The 20,354-nt window shown below is 34.0% G+C and overlaps 1 protein-coding gene across 3 annotated transcripts; it reads right to left on the bottom strand.

Moving 5' to 3' along the window:
- Positions 1-365: 365 nt before the first annotated feature.
- Positions 366-19,560, bottom strand: LOC140452431 (uncharacterized). Of its 3 annotated transcripts, XM_072546686.1 has the most exons (6): positions 19,333-19,560; positions 12,249-12,476; positions 11,942-12,197; positions 6,216-6,960; positions 5,981-6,160; positions 366-1,026 (listed from the first exon to the last, which is right to left on the bottom strand). In XM_072546686.1, exons 3-6 carry the CDS (start codon positions 12,182-12,184, stop codon positions 491-493), a joined length of 1,704 nt encoding a protein of 567 aa, XP_072402787.1. In that variant the 5' UTR covers positions 12,185-12,197; positions 12,249-12,476; positions 19,333-19,560; the 3' UTR covers positions 366-490. The 3 variants fall into 3 exon arrangements, with proteins under 3 accessions (XP_072402787.1, XP_072402788.1, XP_072402785.1); XM_072546687.1 differs by lacking the exon at positions 12,249-12,476 and having other exon boundaries at positions 19,290-19,560; XM_072546684.1 differs by lacking the exon at positions 12,249-12,476 and having other exon boundaries at positions 19,333-19,559.
- Between the last annotated feature and the right edge of the window lie 794 nt (positions 19,561-20,354).

The following is a 20,354-nucleotide window of genomic DNA, read 5'->3' as shown; positions in this document are numbered from 1 at the left end:
TTGCTCCTTATTTCGTGTTCTTCTTTGTTGCATAAGTTTATTTGCAATATTTTTTCTTTTAGTAATATCTTCACATTCATCATGAAACTAACCGTTGCGTGGAGTTTGTCCTTTTGGTCCTAGGGCATCATTTGCCGCTTCCGTAATTGTTCTTTATATTCTATGTCACTGTATTGTTTGCTTTCCCTTTTTTTTATATCTTTTGTGGTTATATTTGTGATTTAATATGTGTATTATGTTTATTAACGTTTCTTGTTCAATTTTGTTCCTCATGGTTAATAATAATATTTGTTGAATAATACCTAGATTCTTTTGTACATTTTTCTTCAATTTATCATAACGGGATAATAAAAATTAATAAAACGCTAGTATATTTTAGATATATTTTAGTAAATCAACCATATAAAAATATTAATTAGGAATGTAACACATAAAATATTTATTAGATTATATATAAATACAAAAACACATTATTTTAGAATATAGCAGATTAAAAAAATCCGGGATTAGTATGTTCTATCACGCATCTTTTACAATACTTTTTAACAGCTCTATATCCCTCCAAGGATATCTGGCAATCTTGAATATTCAACTGTTGCAGTCCTCTGCAATAATAAGCCACGCATTGAACTCCTCTATCAGTAACCAAATCACAATTCCGAAGACTGAGTTTCTTTAAATTTGGACAGCTCTCTGCAAGGGCTCTCAATCCTGCATCACTCACATCACATTTTCCGATATCAAGAGCTCTAAGCCTCATGCACGATCTGGCCAAAACATTAATAGCATCGTCGGAAACAGCTTCACAGCCTCTTGCATTTAAGTACCTCAGTTTATAACATTTTTTCGCTATAACTTTCAATCCTGCATCGCTAACTTGATCACATTTGGCTACCGAAAGGTATCTTAGAGTAGCACCCAATTTTGCTAATTCGTACAAACCAAAATCGGTTATGTTTGAACAATCACTAACGCTGAGCTCTCTTAATCCAGAGCAAAAACTTGGAATGTACTTCAGACCAGCATCTGAAACAAATAAACATTAAACGTAAAGTATAAGTTTGGTCCCAGAAATGACTGTTTCCTATCTACTATTACAAGTACGATGATGCACTACTTTACATAATCGTAAATATGTCCTTAATCATAAAAAAACTTGAGTATCAGGGAAGGTATTTTAACCAACTTTTACATTAATAATACCGAAACAATTCAATTATACAAACAAGGAAAAATCAAAACCATATATTGAATGGTGAGGAAGACAGTTTTATATGATGACAATGCCAAAGAATTTGTTTTTTGGTATGTGCGTGAAATAATAGCTGTAATCTGCTAAAAGAAAAAATAATATATGTTGAATATTTTGAGAACTTATCGAAGATTTGCTTATAAAACTTATAAAATAAGAAAGAGTGGCGACATGTAACAAACAATTTAGTTTTATAACGGCAATATATAGTGCGTTGCAAATTCTAAGAGATAGGAAACTCCAAAACTTTATGTAGTCAACAAAGTCTTATTTATTTACTTTTATTAACAAAATATAATGCATACACATGTACCTGAATTATCAAAACAACGTTCTCTATTTGTGTTGACCCTATCTAACTTGAAAGAGTTATAAAGTTCGGGAAATAATTGTAAAACTTCATTTATATGTCAGTTATCATGATGACCAAATTGTTTCCTCAAGCATAAAATTTTGATGGATTGGTTTCTCTTTATAAAGTAACAAAAATGGGTCAGGGATAAAAGATATGTCAAAAATAAAAAGTAAAAGCTATTTCTAAGAGTTCGAAAGTTCGTATTATCAACGAGTATTGTGCAAAATTTTATAGTTATATCAAAATTATTGACTTTTATGATCCGAAGAAGGTAAAGAATAAAAAACAATAGACAACTATATAAATCACTTCAAAAAATGCGAAACTCGAAATGAAGCAAAAAAGATTTTAAGGCAAATACATCAGCAATCATGGGGAAAGATACGATCTTTAAAAAAGAGATAATAATTCTCTTCACTTTTGCCGAGATAAGTTATGGAAATTATTTCAAGAAATCGGTTTTTGCTATGAAAATCAAAGAAAAAAACCAATATTGAACGATACAGAAGAGATTGTTTATTAGCGAAGGCAATATTTGGAAACGATAAAAATATTTAGATTAGAAGCAAGATGCATTTTCTTAGATGAAACCTGGCTAAACGAAAATCATACCGTTTCTAAGGGTAGATAAAAATATTATAAGTTCTCGATAAGCGTTTTTAGGTTATTTCAATGTTTCTATGTAAAAAAGGTGGACTCTTTGAAAATAATATCCAAAACTAAATAAAACAGAGCAGGGTATTATTTTGAGTGATTTCAGTTTGACCACTTTACCTGCTGTTAGCAGATTAGTGAAGATTTGCATTTGTAATGAGCTGCCAGTTGCAATAAAATAGTTCCTTCTTTTTATTATTTTATCCATTATCAAGTTGAACAAGAGAGGACTCCTTCTGTCTTATCCCATTGCCGTCTTCCATAGGGTCAGTTAATTCTTCTTCTACTTTTACTTTTATTGTTTTACATTGATAGATATTTTCGATCGTTTTGACTATCTCTCTTGCGTACAATAAGTAGAAAACGTCCTTTAATTTGACCCTGTCAAATGTCTTGTTAAGGTCAACAAAACACTATTATATCTACTCAACATCGTTGGGAAAAAATTAGTTACTTTTTTTTAATTTTACGTGTGTTATTGGTTGTCAGGCCGTGGAGTTTAGGGGTCTACATTGTAAAAATGACATGCACCCTATCCTCCATGCTATGGCATGCTGGACGAGCCATACAGTCTGTAGTCGACACTCCGAGGTATGAGCGGGAATACCAAGTGTAACAATACTCATACGCTTATGAAACGCACTTGGCGGATCATAGCACCTTCACATTTTGCTCTTTTTCTGTGTCTTGAGTGAAATGTCTTTCTATCGGCCTCTCTTGGCTAACTCTTGTTTTTTCCGACCCCGAGTGGCTATTAGGGTAATCCGAGGGCGGACGGGTCACTATAATTCTGTCTACTACACTCTACTACTCTTCTCTCGACTAAGGGAGTAAACCCTAACAGAAAATTCTGGTCCTCCTGCTGGGGGGTTGGGACGTAGGGCCTGCTCCTCTACACCCGTGAAAAACTTACTGCAAAAAATTCTAAAATCCAGCCTCGGAATACGGACGGGAAAAAACGAAGACGACGTAGCAAACGAACAAGGACTTTGAATATAAATACATGGAATATCCAAGGGTGGAGAACCAAGTCAGACGAAGTCATGGCAGAAGTAAAGAAAATAAAATCAGATATCACGGTTCTTACCGAAACAAAGAAAAAAAGGCCAAGGTAGTGAAGACATAGGAGGTTTTATACATATTCATAGTGGAGTAGAGAAAGACAAAAGAGCACAAGCAGGGGTATCAATATTGATAAAAAAAGACTTAAAAGGAAACCTGAAAAGCTGGGAGCAGATCAATGACAGAATTATTAGAGTATCTATTACGTGGAAAGGGCACGACCTCGAGATCATTGGAATATATGCTCTGTCAGAAAATGCATCAAAAGCAGCTAAACAAATATTCTACGAAACTTTATCGGAACTCATTGAAAATATAAATAGCCGCAAAGAAATTGTGTTGTTGGGAGATTTTAACGCTTGGACAGGAACAAAAACAAATGACAAAGTCGTAGGAAAATATGGTGACGCTAAAATAAATGAAAACTTAATCGAATTCTGTAAACAGCACTCTCTGAAAATCCTAAACGGATTCTACCAACATAAAAACATACATAAGTACACCTGGGTTCAACCAACGAGAAACACAAAGTCAATTATAGATTATGTCATCACAAAACAAGACACACACATACAAGTTGAAAACATAAGAGTATTAAGAGGACCGGAGTGCGGAACTGACCACTATATGGTAAGATCAAAATGTTACCTACAATATCGACCTCGGCTACTAAATCAAAATGACAACCAACTAGCTCAATCAAAACCTCTGGAATCGAATCTACCTAAGCACTGCAAAACGACTAGACATCATTCTTATATAAGCTGCGACTCAGCCAAAAATTGGCAAACCTGATCTATTCCTCAGCCCAGAATACCTATAAAGAGATAATCAATAAAATCAATGAAGCAGCTTACGAAGCGCTCGGCACAATCCAAAAGAACAAAAATAATACTCCATTGTGGTGGACAAATGACATCGCCAATGCAGTACACAACAAGAAACAAGCATATCAAAAGTGGCTACAAACAAATGATCTAGACGATAGACGAACATATGCAAGATCAAACAGAGAATAAAAAATTTAGTAACTAAAGCAAAAAATATTTCCTGGGAAAGGAAATGCGAAGAACTCAACAAATATATAGGGTCAACAAGATCAAGAGAAGCATGGAAAACGGTAAAAAATCTGAGAACAAACAGAAAAGAAACGAGTAGAATAGATTTAAAAGAAGAAAGATCTTGGATCGAACACTACTCACAACTTTTGACTGAAACAAGACCTCAATTCACGAACATCAGTACAACAACATATGAACTGGAATTCAGTGAAGACGATGAAATAACAGTACAGGAAGTCGAGAATGCAATACAAACTCTAAAAAATCGGAAGTCATGCGGACCACAAGGTATACCAAATGAATTATTAAAACATAGCCCACAAGTATTACGGGAATTACTGGCGTATGTCTTCACCTTATTCTATAATGGACACGACTTACCACCAGAGTGGACAAAAGCACATATTAACAACATCTACAAAAAAGGAGATAGAAACAATTGTTCAAACTACAGGGGGCTAAGTGTCATAAATTCACTCTCAAGACTATATGGAAAAATAATAAAAAACAAAATTGAAAAAGAGATGACAGATGTTGAAGAACAGAATGGCTTTCGTGCAGGCAGATCCTGTATGGACAGTATATTCTCTCTAAAGCAAGTTATCGAGAAAAGATTAGCCCACAACCTTTCAACTCATATAGTATTTATAGATCTGACAAATGCATACGATAGTGTACCACTTTCAATGCTTTGGGTAGCAATGGAAAAACAAGGAATAAGCAAAAAAATATACAAGCAGTACAACAGCTCTACAAAAATATGACGGCAAACATTAAAACTGGAAATAGATTAACTAGAGAAATTCCTATTAGTAAGGGCCTAAAGCAAGGCTGCTGCATAGCACCTACACTCTTCAAGATATATCTAAATGAGGCACTCTCAGTGTGGAGAAGAAAGTGCTGCAATATGGGCATCCCAATCGGAGATGATAGATTGTACACGATACACTTCGCTGACGACCAAGCCATTGTAGCTGAAGACGAGAGTGATGTAGGCTACATGCTTAGAAAACTGGAAGATGAGTATACGAAATGGGGCCTCACAATTAATATACAAAAAACTGAGTACTTAGTTGTAGGAGAAAAACCAGAAAGCCTACAAATCGAAACGGGAACTATAAAACCAAAAGAAAATTTTAAATACTTGGGAGTCCAAATAACATCAAAAGCAGGAAGTAGCGAAGAAATACACTCCAGGATTGGCGAAGCAAGATCAGCCACCAGACAGCTACACGGACTATTATGGAATAAAAAAATAACAAAAGAAAATAAAAGAAGAATTTATAAAACAATAATAGAAAGTATTGGGCTGTACGGCGCCGAACTCTGGGAAATAAACCAAAGAAACAAATCAAAAATTAAGGCCATGGAAATGAACTACTGGAGACGATGTTGCCAGCTCACTAGACATAGGGTGAGAAACGAAGATATTCAGAGAGAAATGGAAATCGATCTAGACATAATAGACACAATCGAAGCCAAAAGACTTAACTGTAGAAGACTCGCTTGTTATATATATACGTGTGTTATTGGTTAGGTTAGGTTACTAACTTCTGACGAAGTAGATATTTTTTTGCATATACACAGCATACTCACCAGTAATTTGAACACATCTCCTTAAATATAAATAAGCTAACTGTGGAGCATTCCTTACAATTATTAACAATCCACTGTCTTGCACAGCGATACAATCACTTAAATCTAAATATTGAAGTTGCAATTTTCTTGGCGGTTCTAACCCATTATTTACATTTATACACGATATTTTAGAGCAACCTGAAACAATAAAAAATCAAATCTCATATTTTCTAAATGGGTGAATAAAACTAACCTGTAATATCTAGATGCTGTAAGTTATTGCATTTGGTAGCAATTTCAAATACTACACTATTAGTTAGATTACTGCATCCTTGTAACTGTAAATGAGTTAATTCTGGACATCGTCTAGCTAGCAGCAACAAACTTTTATCCGATATTTTAGCACCATTAGTAATATGGATTCTTTCTACACTAGGACAAGCTCCGGTTTTTCCTTGTCCGCACAATTGCCTCAAAACACCTTTGATAGCCTTGTCACCACTTATATTATCATCCTCAATTACAATAACCCTCCATAATGATGGTGTCCAGGCTAGAATATCAAATCTTCTGCATACCTGAGCACAGAAGCTAATGTCTACACTAGTTAAGTATGAAAATATTTTTACAACTAACTCATCGGGTAGTTTATCGAAGGAATTGTTTTTCGTTTGATACTTTTTGCCTTTGTACAAATTTGTATCCCAAAAATTAGGAGTAATCAAACTTGGATTATGCGTTACTAATGTGTGATAGCCTTGGTCAAGACTGGGACTGGATTTTCCTAACCTGGTGAAGTTGTCAAGGAGACAATTGCTTTGCTGTGTTTCGTGATTACCGAAAACATTTTGATTTTCTGTGTCAGTATTATTGATTTTATTGTATTCCCAATAGTTTTGCTCTTGTGAGAAAGACGATAGTTGAAGTGTGTTTTTATTTGAATAAGATAAATTATTGTTTCTCTGATCAGTGTAACAGTCTTCATCGTAGTAGTTTTGCTAAAAATTATATTTTAAAAAAATTAATTCTATGGTACAGCTAGTTTTTGATCATCTTGAGCAGTGTATTTGATTGGTCTGACATTATATTATATTTATTATGATAGAAAAATAATAAATTAAACAAACAAACAACAAAGAATTGATTACATATATTAATTTATAAATTGTAATAATTATTAAGGTCTTAATTTTGATATTATTTTGAATTCCTGCATTTTATAAAGCCTATATAAATGATAGTTTTTACATAAAATTGGGTTCTTGTTATTACTTTTATTATTAAAGAGTAAAACAAACGACTTACTCAACAATATATTAAAGCAAAAATTGTAAGCAAAACATTTTAACATAAGCAGAAGAGCAGTTTTTCTCCATCAGCATTGATAACCGCTTGTAGTCTTCGGTTCATCTGCGTGAAAGGAACTATGAAATTGTCTTCTTCAGAGAGCTATTCTCAAACCTGTTGTATACCGTGCCACAGCTCTTCAGCATTTTGAGGTATAAAATTACGCCGATACAACCGCTCTATAATAACTGCCCACACATTCTCTCGAATACATTCTCTAAATCTGGACTGTAGCTGGGCCATGGTAAGGTTTCGATGTTGTTGTTCTGGAGCCACTAGTTTATTATATTTGCAGTGTGAACAGGGCAATTATTATCATGTTGGAGGATAAAATTATTTTCTGGAAACAACTGTTATACACTGGGAAACATGATGTTTTCTAGGATATTCAGATAAGTCTGCCCAACAAACCTGCCATCAATACGTCATACCATTCCCATTCCTCTAGATGAAATCCATCCCCATACATTGGCGCTAAAATGACCTGCTCGATATCTATCAACATATAGCGGATTAAATCTATTATTATCTGGTCTATACACCCCAATTTTGCCCTTTTTAGAAGATTGAAAAATTTTCTCATCTGTAAATATTACCCCGTCCCAAAAATCTTAATTTTGTAGCTGGTGGTTTAAAGCAAATATAAGTCTTGATTGCTTCTGTTGTGGTGTAAGAGCTTGTTTCTTTGCTTCAGTTCGGTACCTAAGACGCGATGCTTTAATTTTGCACCAAGTTGTTGTCTTTCTTCCCGGAAACTGTGACATAATTCTTGCAGTTTTTGCATCTTCAAAAGGATTCGCTTCTAATCTCTCCAAAAGGTACGATCTTCATGAGCGGTAGATATTTTTGGTCTTCCAGAACCTTGCTTTCTTTCGAGAGTTTCTTGTTCCCTCCATCTTTTATTAATATTAAAAACTGTTGTTCTGCTTACGTTAAAATGCTTTGCTACGGCAGATAGTGACCAACCATCTTCTATCGTTACAATTCTTGCTTTTAGTTCTTTACTAGCATGTGGAGCCATTTTTTGAGGTTGAACAGAATAAGTTATATGACAAATTTTAAGATTTGGCAGTGACAGTGACAGTATGTAAATAATAAGTATTTATCCTTCAAAATACACTGCTCAATTTTCTAAAAAAACACGCTTTAAGAGTCGTATCAGTTTTTTTAGGAACCAGGAACATGTATATTTAAAATTTCAGGTATCGTCTATGTATTATGTGAGAAGAAATTATTCTGGCTACAATAATTACAATATCCAGACAGTCAGATCTTAATAAGGAAAGGATTTTCATGAGGGTTTTTATTTATATTTTTGAATACATAGAAATCAGTATGTACTGGCTAATTTGACCTAGCCAGTACTCCATGCACGACAGACTGAAATAGAAAGTTCTTATTCCCGACAGGACGCATCCCAATGGCTAATAAGGAACGTCCGATGGGAATATAGGACAGATGTTACCTTGTTGATTTAAACATTACACACAATCATACACACGCACACTGCACATGCATAGGTACACACAATACATACTGGGTGTGTTAAAAGAAGTGGGACCGTCGAATATTTCACAAATTAAAAACCAGATCGAAAAACTGAAAAATATGTGTTCAATATCTTTCAAAAATCTATCGAATGACACCAAACACGAGCCCCCTGTCATACCCCCTGGAGTGGGGTGGGGGGCAACTTTGAAATCTTAAATGGGAACCCCCATTTTTTAATACAGATTTGAATTTGAAAAAAAGATTTATCGTGATAGCCTAGGAAAATTATGAAAATGATTATTATGAAATGAATTAGGTATATCTCGAGAAATACACTTCCATATGAAAAACCAAAAAACACATGTTTAATATTTTTCAAAAATCTATCGAATGGCATCAAACACGATCCCGCATACCCACCACCTGGGGTGGGGCGGAGGGCAACTTTAGTTTTATCTGAATTTTTTTCGATTCGCGATAGATGACGCTGTCATTACAGAAAAATATATACAGATTAGAAGTCTGCAAACTAATTTTTATGGTACTGAATACAGTTTTTTAAGAATGTTTTGTATAATCAGAATTTGCAATAAAAGATTGGGGTTACTATTTCAGATTTCAACATGAATTAAATTATACTGATAAAGGCGAGCTTTCAATTGCGTTCAGTCGCATTGATACAAGAGCCTTGGGTATACACGATAAAAGCACCATCGGATATCGGCGGAGAGCTTATATACAGGGTAACGAAAAAGTATGAAAATACGGTAATTTCTCTGAAACCAATTAATATATATTTATTCGTTCGTTCGTTTTTTATTGATGGCGCACTTACCGGTGTAACATACCTTGATCTTCTCCAGCATCGAATTATTCCTGAAATAATCAATTTATTTCCAAATATGTCAGTCTGGTTTTAACAGGATGGCGCACCTGCAGACTATCATAAAATTGTTGGGCAATATTTGAATATCATTTTCCCCCAGATATGGACAAGTCGAAGGGGTGCAATTAAATATCCGGCAAGATCTCCCGACTTGACTCCGCTTGATTTTTTTTATGGGGCTATCTTAAGAGCCGGGTCTATGTAATTAGAGCAACCAATTTAAATGATTTAAAGGATCGTATACGTCTTGAAATGCAGGCGTTTCTCCAGAAACAATCAATGATTCTATTCGAAACTTCCAAGATAGATTATATTATTGCAAAGAAACAGACGACCAACACTTTGACCACCTTTTATAAAAAACGCATTTTTTTTTCATTTTAATTGTTGCTTTTCACAATTAATATAAATTGTTCAACAATTACATGTATGTCTTTGAAAATTTTTCTTGTATTATTTTAGTGATATGGTTCATTACATTAGTAATATGGTACTTTTTTGATATTGATGAAAAGAGGAAAAAATAAGCTTTTCTATTCACATTCGAAAAATATTGGCATTTAAAAAATCAAGATGGTGGTAATACATTAAACGCTGACGTCACATAAATTTGAAATACTCTCTAGAAAATGCAGAATACCATTTCATTCTTGATCCTAGAATTTCATAAATATATATTCATTAGTTTCAGAGAAATTACCGTGTTTCCATATTTTTTCGCTCTTCTGTAAAATATAGTAGGTCTACCCAAGTCCCTAGGATTTGTATATCAGATCATGGAAGATGTACGATATTTTAATTGGCTGCAGTACGTCATGTCGTGTAAAACAGACTTCTTCCAGAAAAGCACAAACAGTAAAATCGCAGTAAAACTTATAATACAAAATACGGAAATATTCATCCTTTTGAGATCACCGACACGGGAATAAAAGATGGGAGATAAACTAAAAATAAACAAGTATAATAAGAATGTATGAAAAATATTATTAAAATTAATTAATGTCCAATTTTCCATGGCCTTCACGAATAAAACAAACTAAATTTGATTGATGGCATGGGTTATAACTTAAGAAAACTCCACAAGAAAGTGTCTAATGGGGCCAAATCGCACTACCTCAGTGGTTAGTTCACACCATCTCCATGTAAGATGACCATGGCCTCAAATCGCTCGTGCAGAATGTAGCATGAGTTGTGTGGCACGTAGAGCCGTCCTGTTGAACATGCTGAACATGTCGTTGGGGTCCATATCATCCAATTCAAGCCAAAAGAAGTTGGTAATCATCGACCTATAGCGCTCGCCGTTGAATGTGATGGCTTGACCAACGACGTTTTCAAAGAAATATGCACCGATGACGCTGTCAGCCCAAAATTCAAACCAAACAGTGATTTTCTCAGACTGTATTGGAAGCTCTTGGATCTCATTTGGATTGGTATGGTCCTAAATTCAACAATTTTGTTTATTGACCTACCAATTCATGCAAATATGGGCTTCATCGTTGAAGATGACTTTTAGATGAAAATTAGGGTCAGTTTTCAACTGCAGCGAACACACATCGTTGTCTATCGTCATTTATTTTCAGCTCCTGGATCAGTTCAATTTTGGATGAGTGCAGACTCAAGTCACGAAGCAAAATCCATTAAGGTGTGGTCTGTAAAAGGCTGAGTTCTTGTGAGCGACGTTAAATCGACTGCCTCGGATTCTCCGACACACTCTTATAAAAAGCGGCGATGATTTCAGTAGATCTTGCGTTTAGTTGGTGTACGGGTATTAGATTATTGTTTCCTGACCAGTGAGCTTAAATTTATCCATTACACTGAAAATAGTCATCTCGATAGGACGATTATGGCGACCGTAAAATGTAAACTTTAACAAATGTAGCTTCAACAATATGGCTGCTAGAAACTGATAAAGTTCGGAAGTCCCTGTTGGAAGACTGTGTATAAATTGGGAAAATTAATAAGATAAGAAGGAATAAGTAGCAGTATACATCCAATAAAACAAATATTCATGGATACAAAGCTTCCAATCAACAGGCTAGAGAAGGAACTACAAACTTATTTCTATAACCATACCCAATAGTATGCCAAAATCTATCAAAGGGATAGCGAAATGGTGAATATTCAAAAGACACTGTGAGCATTGCAACCGGAGCTGGAGAAATCGGTTCTACATATAAACTAAATACGAAAATACAGACTAATACCTATTGCTTAAATCTGGAATGACAAAAGTACCAATAATAATATTAACTTACCAAATAATCTAATTTTTGTGATGGATTGACCGGAGGCTGCTTGTATTGGTAACTTGGACTTGTGCTCTGTCTATATGTATCGATATATAACGGTTGTAAACTAGTATCTTTTGCAGCAAAAATTTGATTATTTTCTGACGTCTTTTCTGTACTGGCCGCACTAGTTTTTTGACCTAATCTCACCAAGGGACAAACAACGGGACGTATAGATAATATTTCTATACTTTCTGGACACAGATTCATTTCTCATAGGACCCTAAAAGAACACAATGAAATATAATATATACGTATAAGCTGTTAGACCTACTATGGCTTTGACTGTTTTCTTGACTTTGCTTATTAGGTCTGCCGTAAATTTTGGAGAATGTTCTGTAATAAACTGTTTCGCCTGTCCTTGTCCTGGTGAATTCCTTTACCATTCCAGAGAGTAAGAATGTAAAAAGTATAGTTTAATGAATAAAGATATTTTTGCTTTTTGTTATTCTTTTACTTGTACCTGGGAACTCTGCTTTTAGAATTATTTCATCAATGAAAACTAAAAAGAGTGCAATTTTAACTAACACACCTGACTTATATTAGTTAAAACTACAAGCAGCAACCAAAAAATGATTCCTCTGATTTAACATACACACAGGTAACTCAGAGAATGCCAACATCTCAACAACCCACAACACAAAACATGCAGATTCAAACTACGCAGATTTAGCCAAATAACCAGACTGATATGTAGACAATTATAAATAAACTAGAAAACATTACTAGATTAGCAGATATATTAGACGATTTATCAAGCCGCCTGGCGGCCCTCGAATCCAGAATCATTTAAACTATAAAATTGATTAAATTGATATAATGCTTATTTCCGAAACGCACTTTACAGGTAAAAGTTGCTGGAAAATGCCAAACTATAAATTATATACCACAAATCAACCTGATGATACTGCACACGAAGGTTCCGCCATAATTATCAAAACCAGTATAAAATATTACACACTACAGGCAACTAACATACTGCACTGGCAGGCCACAAACAGTAATTGGAGACTATATCTATATCACTATATCATCATAGGCCAATCAGTATATCATCATTATACTGCCCTCCCAAGCACACAAGCGCTGAATTTTTTAAATCACTTGGATCAAGGTTTCTGGTCGGTGAGGATTACAATGCGAAACATCCTTTTTGGGGCTCTAGATTGATGAACTCACGTGGGATACAACTACTTCAAGTAATTAACATTAATAACCTCAAAATTTATTCTATAGGTGAACCTACATATTGGCCTACAGACCGAAGGAAACTTCCAGATCTCCTTAATTTCTGTATAACCAAAGGTATCGCAGATAATCACCTAACAACTAAGTCATGCTGCGACTTAGCATCCAATCACTCGTCAGTATTTCTCACCCTATCTTCTGAAATAAATTATTTACCTATACCTCCTAAGCTTTATTCATCAAAAACCAATTGGACTTTATTTAAAGAAACCATTACTAATAACTTAAACATAGACTTATGTCTAAAGATAGACAGTGATCTAAACACTGCTATGGATCATCTCACTACATATATACAGAAAGCGTGCTAGAAATCTACCCACCACCCAATAATAAACCTAACAAGGAGTTCTATCCCGAGGCCATTAGACAAAAAAATGCGAAAAAGCGAAAGACCTGAAAAAAATGCTAAGGGATAAAAAAAATACATCAACTGAAAAATACCTCGGAGAGTTATCTCCATTAGAAGTCACAGATTACAACCTTTGGAAGGCTATCAGAAAATTGTTACGACCACAATAACATATACCACCTATCAAAACGAGTAACGGGTATTGGGCACGAACTGATGACGAAAAGGCAAATATATTTCTTGAACACTTGGAAACTACCTTTAGTCCATTTCCCTGTAAGTTAAAACCAGAGGAAGAGGAAAATATTCATAGATATTTGGACTTCTCATACCAGATGTCTCTGTCTATTAAACTTTTTAGAAAAACCGAAATTACTGACGCAGTACTTAATACTAATAAAAAGAAGCTCCTGGTTATGAGCTGATTACTGGATTCGTCTATGTCAATTACCACAAAAATGCGATCCTCTTAGTAACACAAATCTACAACGCAGTATTAAGATTAGAATATTTTGCTTCACAATGGAAAGTAGCTCAAGTTATTTTAATCCATAAAATAGGCAAACCTTTAGAATCCTTAACTTCATTTACCAATTCTTGCTAAAATTCTTGAGAAACTAATAATTAAGAAATTGAGTTCTTTCCTAGAAGAAAACTGCTTAGTTCCTAACTACCAATTTGGTTTTGACCAAGTTCACAGAGTTGTTAATATCATAAACCAGGATTTAGAGAAAAAGCGCTATTGTTCTGCATTCTTCTTGGACATCACACAAGCTTGTGATAAAGTGTGGCATTCAGGCTTGCTATATAAAATTAAACAACAACTATTACTATAGGATATTAAAATCCTATTTAAAAGAGAGATATTTCCTACTTAACAGCATTGAGATCTATAAATTCCGGAGTACCTCAAAGTAATGTGCTTGGTCCACGCTTATATCTATTGTACACGGCCGACCTACCCACTTCTGATCAGTGTTGCTTGGCAACATTTGTTGATAACACCGTTATCCTCTGATCGCACACAAATTCGATCAAAGCGTCTAGAAGGTTAAAAGTCTACTTAAACACCATTCAGATGTCGTTAAGAAAATGGCGAATCAAGGTTAATGAAAGTAAATGAACCATGTAACTTTTACAACTAAACGTCTGACATGCCCACCTATACAACTAAACAATCAAGATATACCGCAATCTGATGAGCGCAAAATACCTCGGTATTCATCTTGATAGACGACTTACTTGGAGAAAACACATCTTCGATAAACGAAAACAACTTGGATTAAAATTAACACAACTTTACTGCATACTTGGAAGGAGATCTGAACTATCACTAGAAAATAAATTATTAGTGTATAGTGTATAAAGTAATTCTAAAACCCATATAGACGTATTGCATTCAACTGTGGGGTTGTCCAAGTGAATCCAATATTGATATCCTGAGGTTCCAATCGAAGGTCCTTAGGCAGATTGTTAATGCACCATACTACGTTCCTAATGAAGTCATACATCGTGATATCTCAGTGAGTGTTGTGCGCGAAGAGATAAAAAAGTTTAGTGATATGCATATGATATGCGGTTAGAAATTCACCCAAATTCTAATTCGGTAAACCTACTGGAGAACAGCAGGGAAGTAAGAAGACTTAAGAGTCACAAACCTTTGTATTTACCAGATAGATTTCATAAGCAAATTGTTTAGAATATAAGAAATTTTTTTCAAATATTAATAATAGTTAAATTTAATTAGAAAGGTACCAGCACTGGCAGGTAATCTTCGCTCATGTTAATTTCTCTTTAGTTGAATAATCAAATTTGATTATTGTCCATGATTTGATTGTCTGACAGATTGCAAATCTTTACTTGGAAAATAAAAAAAAAGTTCTTCAAAATCTAAGCCTGTGAAAACCAGAAGCCACAAGCCTGTCTCGTGCTACAGCTTTTCACCAGCAGTTTTTTCAAAAATACAGGGACTTGCTGGTCAAACACAATTTCACTTCTGAAAATATATACAATGTAGACGAGTCTGGGCTGTCTATTGTAAAAACAAGTAGACAACGTGCCATCCTTGTTTGGCATTTTCCAGAGCGCATTTTAAGCCCCACAAGATTAATGGCGCACCCCCAGAAACATTGAGTCTTGCTACTCCCAATGGGTGGCCCAACGCTGAAAAGTTTGAAGATTTTTTAAGTCATTTCATAAAACATGTCCTACTCAATGTAGAAAACAAGGTGCTCCTAATCATGACAATCACGAGAGTCACTTGTCTATTAAAATTATAAATTTGGATTAAGAACCCGGCGTAGTCATGTTTACATTCGCTCCGCATAGAAGCCACAAGCTACAGCTCTTAGACCGCTCCGTTTTTGGCCCAATGAAGAAATACTACAGAAAGCTTGTAACGATGGGCTTTTGCATCATTCAAGAACTCCACTGACTATTTATAACATAGCGGAGTGTTTTGGAACTGATTTTCTCTGGAGTGTATACCTTCTAATATACAAAATGGTTTTAAAGTAACGGGAATATAGTCATTTAATAATAATATTTTTAGTAAGCAAAAAGCTAAGATACTATTGAATGTTAAATTGAAAATAACAAAGATGATCCTAAAAATAAGAAAAAAGAAATGGATTCCCCCAGAAAACAACGACCTGTATGAAGATACACTAACCAGATATATACAAGGCTTGCAAGATAAAATAGAAGATGTAGATCAAGCAAATGATGACATAACGAAGGCTCTAAAAGTAACGGAAAGGGAGTGCTACCCGACCGTTCTGACCCATAAAGAAAAACTAAGCCAAAATACCAAAGAGCTAATAGGTAAAAGAAGACAGCTGACGAAAAAATACGGCTCCAACTACACAACAAAGAGAAAAAAATACAAGAGAACTAACTAAAATAATTCAAGAAAGCAAAAGTTTAAAAGTTTTGAGGCGAAATAGGAACACCATAGGCAACAAAAATACATACAAAATAATAAACAAAGATGGATACATTACTACTGATAGAACCAAAATCCTTGAGGTTGTCGAATCCCTCAACGCGAAATGTATGAGAGTACCGACGAAAGGCAAGATCAGCCCCTGCTCAAAATCACAAATGAGGGATCAAAATTAATACCAGAAATAACTCCATACGAAATCAAAACGGCACTTTTAGAAATGAAAAATATCAAATCCTCTGGCGATGACGGAGTAGTGATCGAAGCGATTCGGTTGTACCTAAAACATCACTAAGACAAACTACTGAAATGAGAAATTCTTGTCTCCTAATAGTTTCCATTTATGAAAATGTCACAGCTGACATTTTACTGTCCTTCCACGTAGAAATTGTTTCAAGAGCGTTGTATATTTTGATGATTGACTCGCACTGGAGCTAAAGATGACCTTCATGCCTTTCAACCCTACGAGTTTCACAAATACCTTGGACAGCAGCCCCCAGTTTCTTTATTTGTATTCACTAACGTATCAGGCAGAGCTTATAATATTCACTTTGATATTTATTATAGATAAATTATAAAATGTAGCACAGTCTCAACAATTATAATACATATTCAAATTACAAACAACCAATTCGTAGACAAAACTGAAGATAAGAACTACCTAATACAAAATAAAAATGTGCTGATTTCGTGCAAAAAGTCATGTCACTTACATTGAATGAGCAATAATGTGCGGGCGGTAATTCTATCTCATCGATAATCGAACGATTCTCTGGCACTCAAAGAAGAATTGATAAAATTTGAAAATCGCGTAACTCTGAATTCGTGGACGTCTTAGTCGAGGTATTACTGTATTTAGAATTGTTGATTTTTTTAAAGAGCAATTTAAAAAGACTTCCGTATAATTTTACACTTAGCCCTAGAATAAATGAGTTTGAATCATTTCAACTTTTGACTTCCTGCTTATAAGGTTGATGGGTTTTAAATTATTTTCTTAGGATTATTTGATTGATATTTAATTTTGTTTTGGGGATGGTCACGACCCCCGTGACCCCCCCCTTAGATCCGCCACTGGTCAGATGTTGGGTGTCTCGCTGAGAGACCGAATCTCAAACGAAGAAATACGTCGTAGAACAAAAACAACAGAAGTCATCGAAAAAATCGCGTCGCTAAAATGGAATTGGGCAGGACACGTCGCCAGGTTATCAGACAACCGATGGACAAAACGTATTGTCAAGACAAGAAGCAATACGGAGCAGAGGACGATCACCAACTAGATGGACTGACGCACAAGAGACATATGGAAAGAGCTAAAGGAGACCTATGTCCAGGAGTGGACGCATACAGATTGATGATGATGATGAAGCAAAAAGCGATTTTGTAAGAAACAAAATTACGAGACTAGTTCTAAGCAAGACATTAATTTAACGTTAGAGAGCGATGACAATACATGTGCCGATATACAAGAGGAATATAATTGTGTAGGATGCGGCGAAAATTATTACACTACAATAAAGAAAGAAGACTGGATTCAATCTATAAATTGTGGTTTTTGGGTTTATGAAGATTGCGCTAGTTATGAAAGTTACTGTCAGAAAGTCCAAAAACGACTGAAACTAAAGATGTGTTCCAAAGATTACTGAATGTTCCTAAAACTATAATATTACTCTATCGTATCTGCGAGAGTATATTATCAGTATTATTACTAATAAGGAATATTTATCAAACATATTTTTAATTTTGTAATTATCACTCCTTTATTCTTACAAAGTAAAAAAGATAAAGTTCTTAAATAAACATATTTCGTCCCAAGGTACAAACTTCATTGTTCCAAAGTACAAGACGTGATTGTACCTTGGGACAAAATCACAAAATCAGTTCTCATTTTTTTATATACTCAAAAAGTTATTTTTTTAGTAATTCTATGTATGACCTTTTATTAATATTACTCTGAAGAATTGCAATATGAAAAATCAATACTTTAAGTTAATTAAAACACAAGTTGTGTGGGATTAAAGAAAAGTGTCCTACAGTACAAGGATCTTCCCTATATTATGCAGCACAACGTGTGAAATAAAGGTGCATTATACAGTTTATATCTGCAGAACAACAATGACATTGTAAAGCTGGAACATAAGGAATACCTACTGAAAACAACAAAATCTCAAGACCTAAAGTATGTGATTTGGATAAAAACAGAGCACAGAACTTGTGGTAGTAGTTAAAGAGATTGTCACTATTGAGTACTCTTTACTTTTGTTCTTTTCTGTAGTGTAATGTTCTTTTAGTGTAATCCTAGTGCAACAGAATAATTAGTATTTGGTTTAAGACTAGTTTTAATAATATATAATATAAAATACAATTTATTACCACTAATAATAATATTCATATTAAAAGGTTCTAAGTGAGTTCTTCATTTCTTCCTAAATAAAATGTTTAATCCAAATAAATTTACGCACAAGAAATCTGTTGCAAAATATAAAATGATTTTTAGAATGCTTATTTCACATTTGAATAAATATGAACATCTTAAAGTTGATATATCTGATCGAATCGAACAATAGTTAAGGTAAAACAGGTCATACGACTTTGTGCTGTACCTACATGGTTTCTTTGTATATTTTGTGAGAAATTTCATAGGTACTATTCAGTGTAATTAAAAGATGTCCACACCTTAAATTATATAGGTCTAAATATATATATATATATATATATATATATATATATATATATATATATATATATACATATACAATATACACATATCCTACCTAGATTGGCAAATGTAATAATTGTGAAAGGTCGTCGACATACCTTAACCTAAAATGTCTTCAATACAGATGTTTCAGCATAAATAGTTCTTCATTACTTCATTGTAACTCAGTAATAAATGATCCTTATGGCATGTTTTCTTTTGTTATTGTCACAGTTTACACTTAACTTAGGGTACTACCATTTATTATTGGTACTACCACAAATATTTTGTAAAGTACGATTACTACAACCTATTGCATTTTTACTGTAGTTTAAGATACACGTCTGGGCTATTACGTGTACCGTTCCATTAAGAGAGGTCAGCACCTATTTTATAAAGGAATCTGCACAACGTTCAGACCTGAAGTACTTATTTTTTATATCCTTATTAAAGTACTCATCATAATACGGCGCAGGTGACATCTATTGTTAAAAATATGTTACTGAATATGTGGTAGGACGACAAATATTTTAATAAGAATATGCAATTGATTTTAGTTGATTAGTAGATGATTGTAATGTGTCTTGTTTTTTATAGACCAATTAATTAGTTCACAATTAATTAATTATTTTTGGGCATAACGCGAGCCGACCCAAAAATGGGAATTATTTATTTTTAGATAAAAACTAATGTAGGATAGCGTTTGTAAATTAAGACAAGGCGAAAAGCTTAGGTTCGGTAGGAAAAATATTCCCGTGAGCTTTTTGTGCATAATCACTTTCATAAGATACCCCAAAATAAGGTTCAAGAGATCGCCTAGGCAAAAAGTTGAAAAACAATTTGTTTTCAACAAATTATACCTACCAATCAATTTTTACCGTACCTACCATTTTTTTTAGATGTTTTAAATTATTATAAACAAAAAAGGTCTGTTGAATCTAAAGTTGATCGTTTTAGAGTTATAAAATAATTTTAAACAAAAAAAAAGCGAAACGACGATTTTCAAAGCTCAAAAACACAAGTAAAAAATATTATTTTTGAAATTATTAAGTACCTAAATTCATGTTCAAGTCTTCTTCTATCAGCACCCGATGAAAATTTTGGGTTTAATTTATTTGGAAACATTGTTTTTTAATTGTTA

The sequence above is a fragment of the Diabrotica undecimpunctata genome, chromosome 10 (genome assembly GCF_040954645.1).
Source record: "Diabrotica undecimpunctata isolate CICGRU chromosome 10, icDiaUnde3, whole genome shotgun sequence".
Classification (NCBI taxonomy): domain Eukaryota; kingdom Metazoa; phylum Arthropoda; class Insecta; order Coleoptera; family Chrysomelidae; genus Diabrotica; species Diabrotica undecimpunctata.
This window is presented reverse-complemented; position numbering and strand designations above follow the sequence as displayed.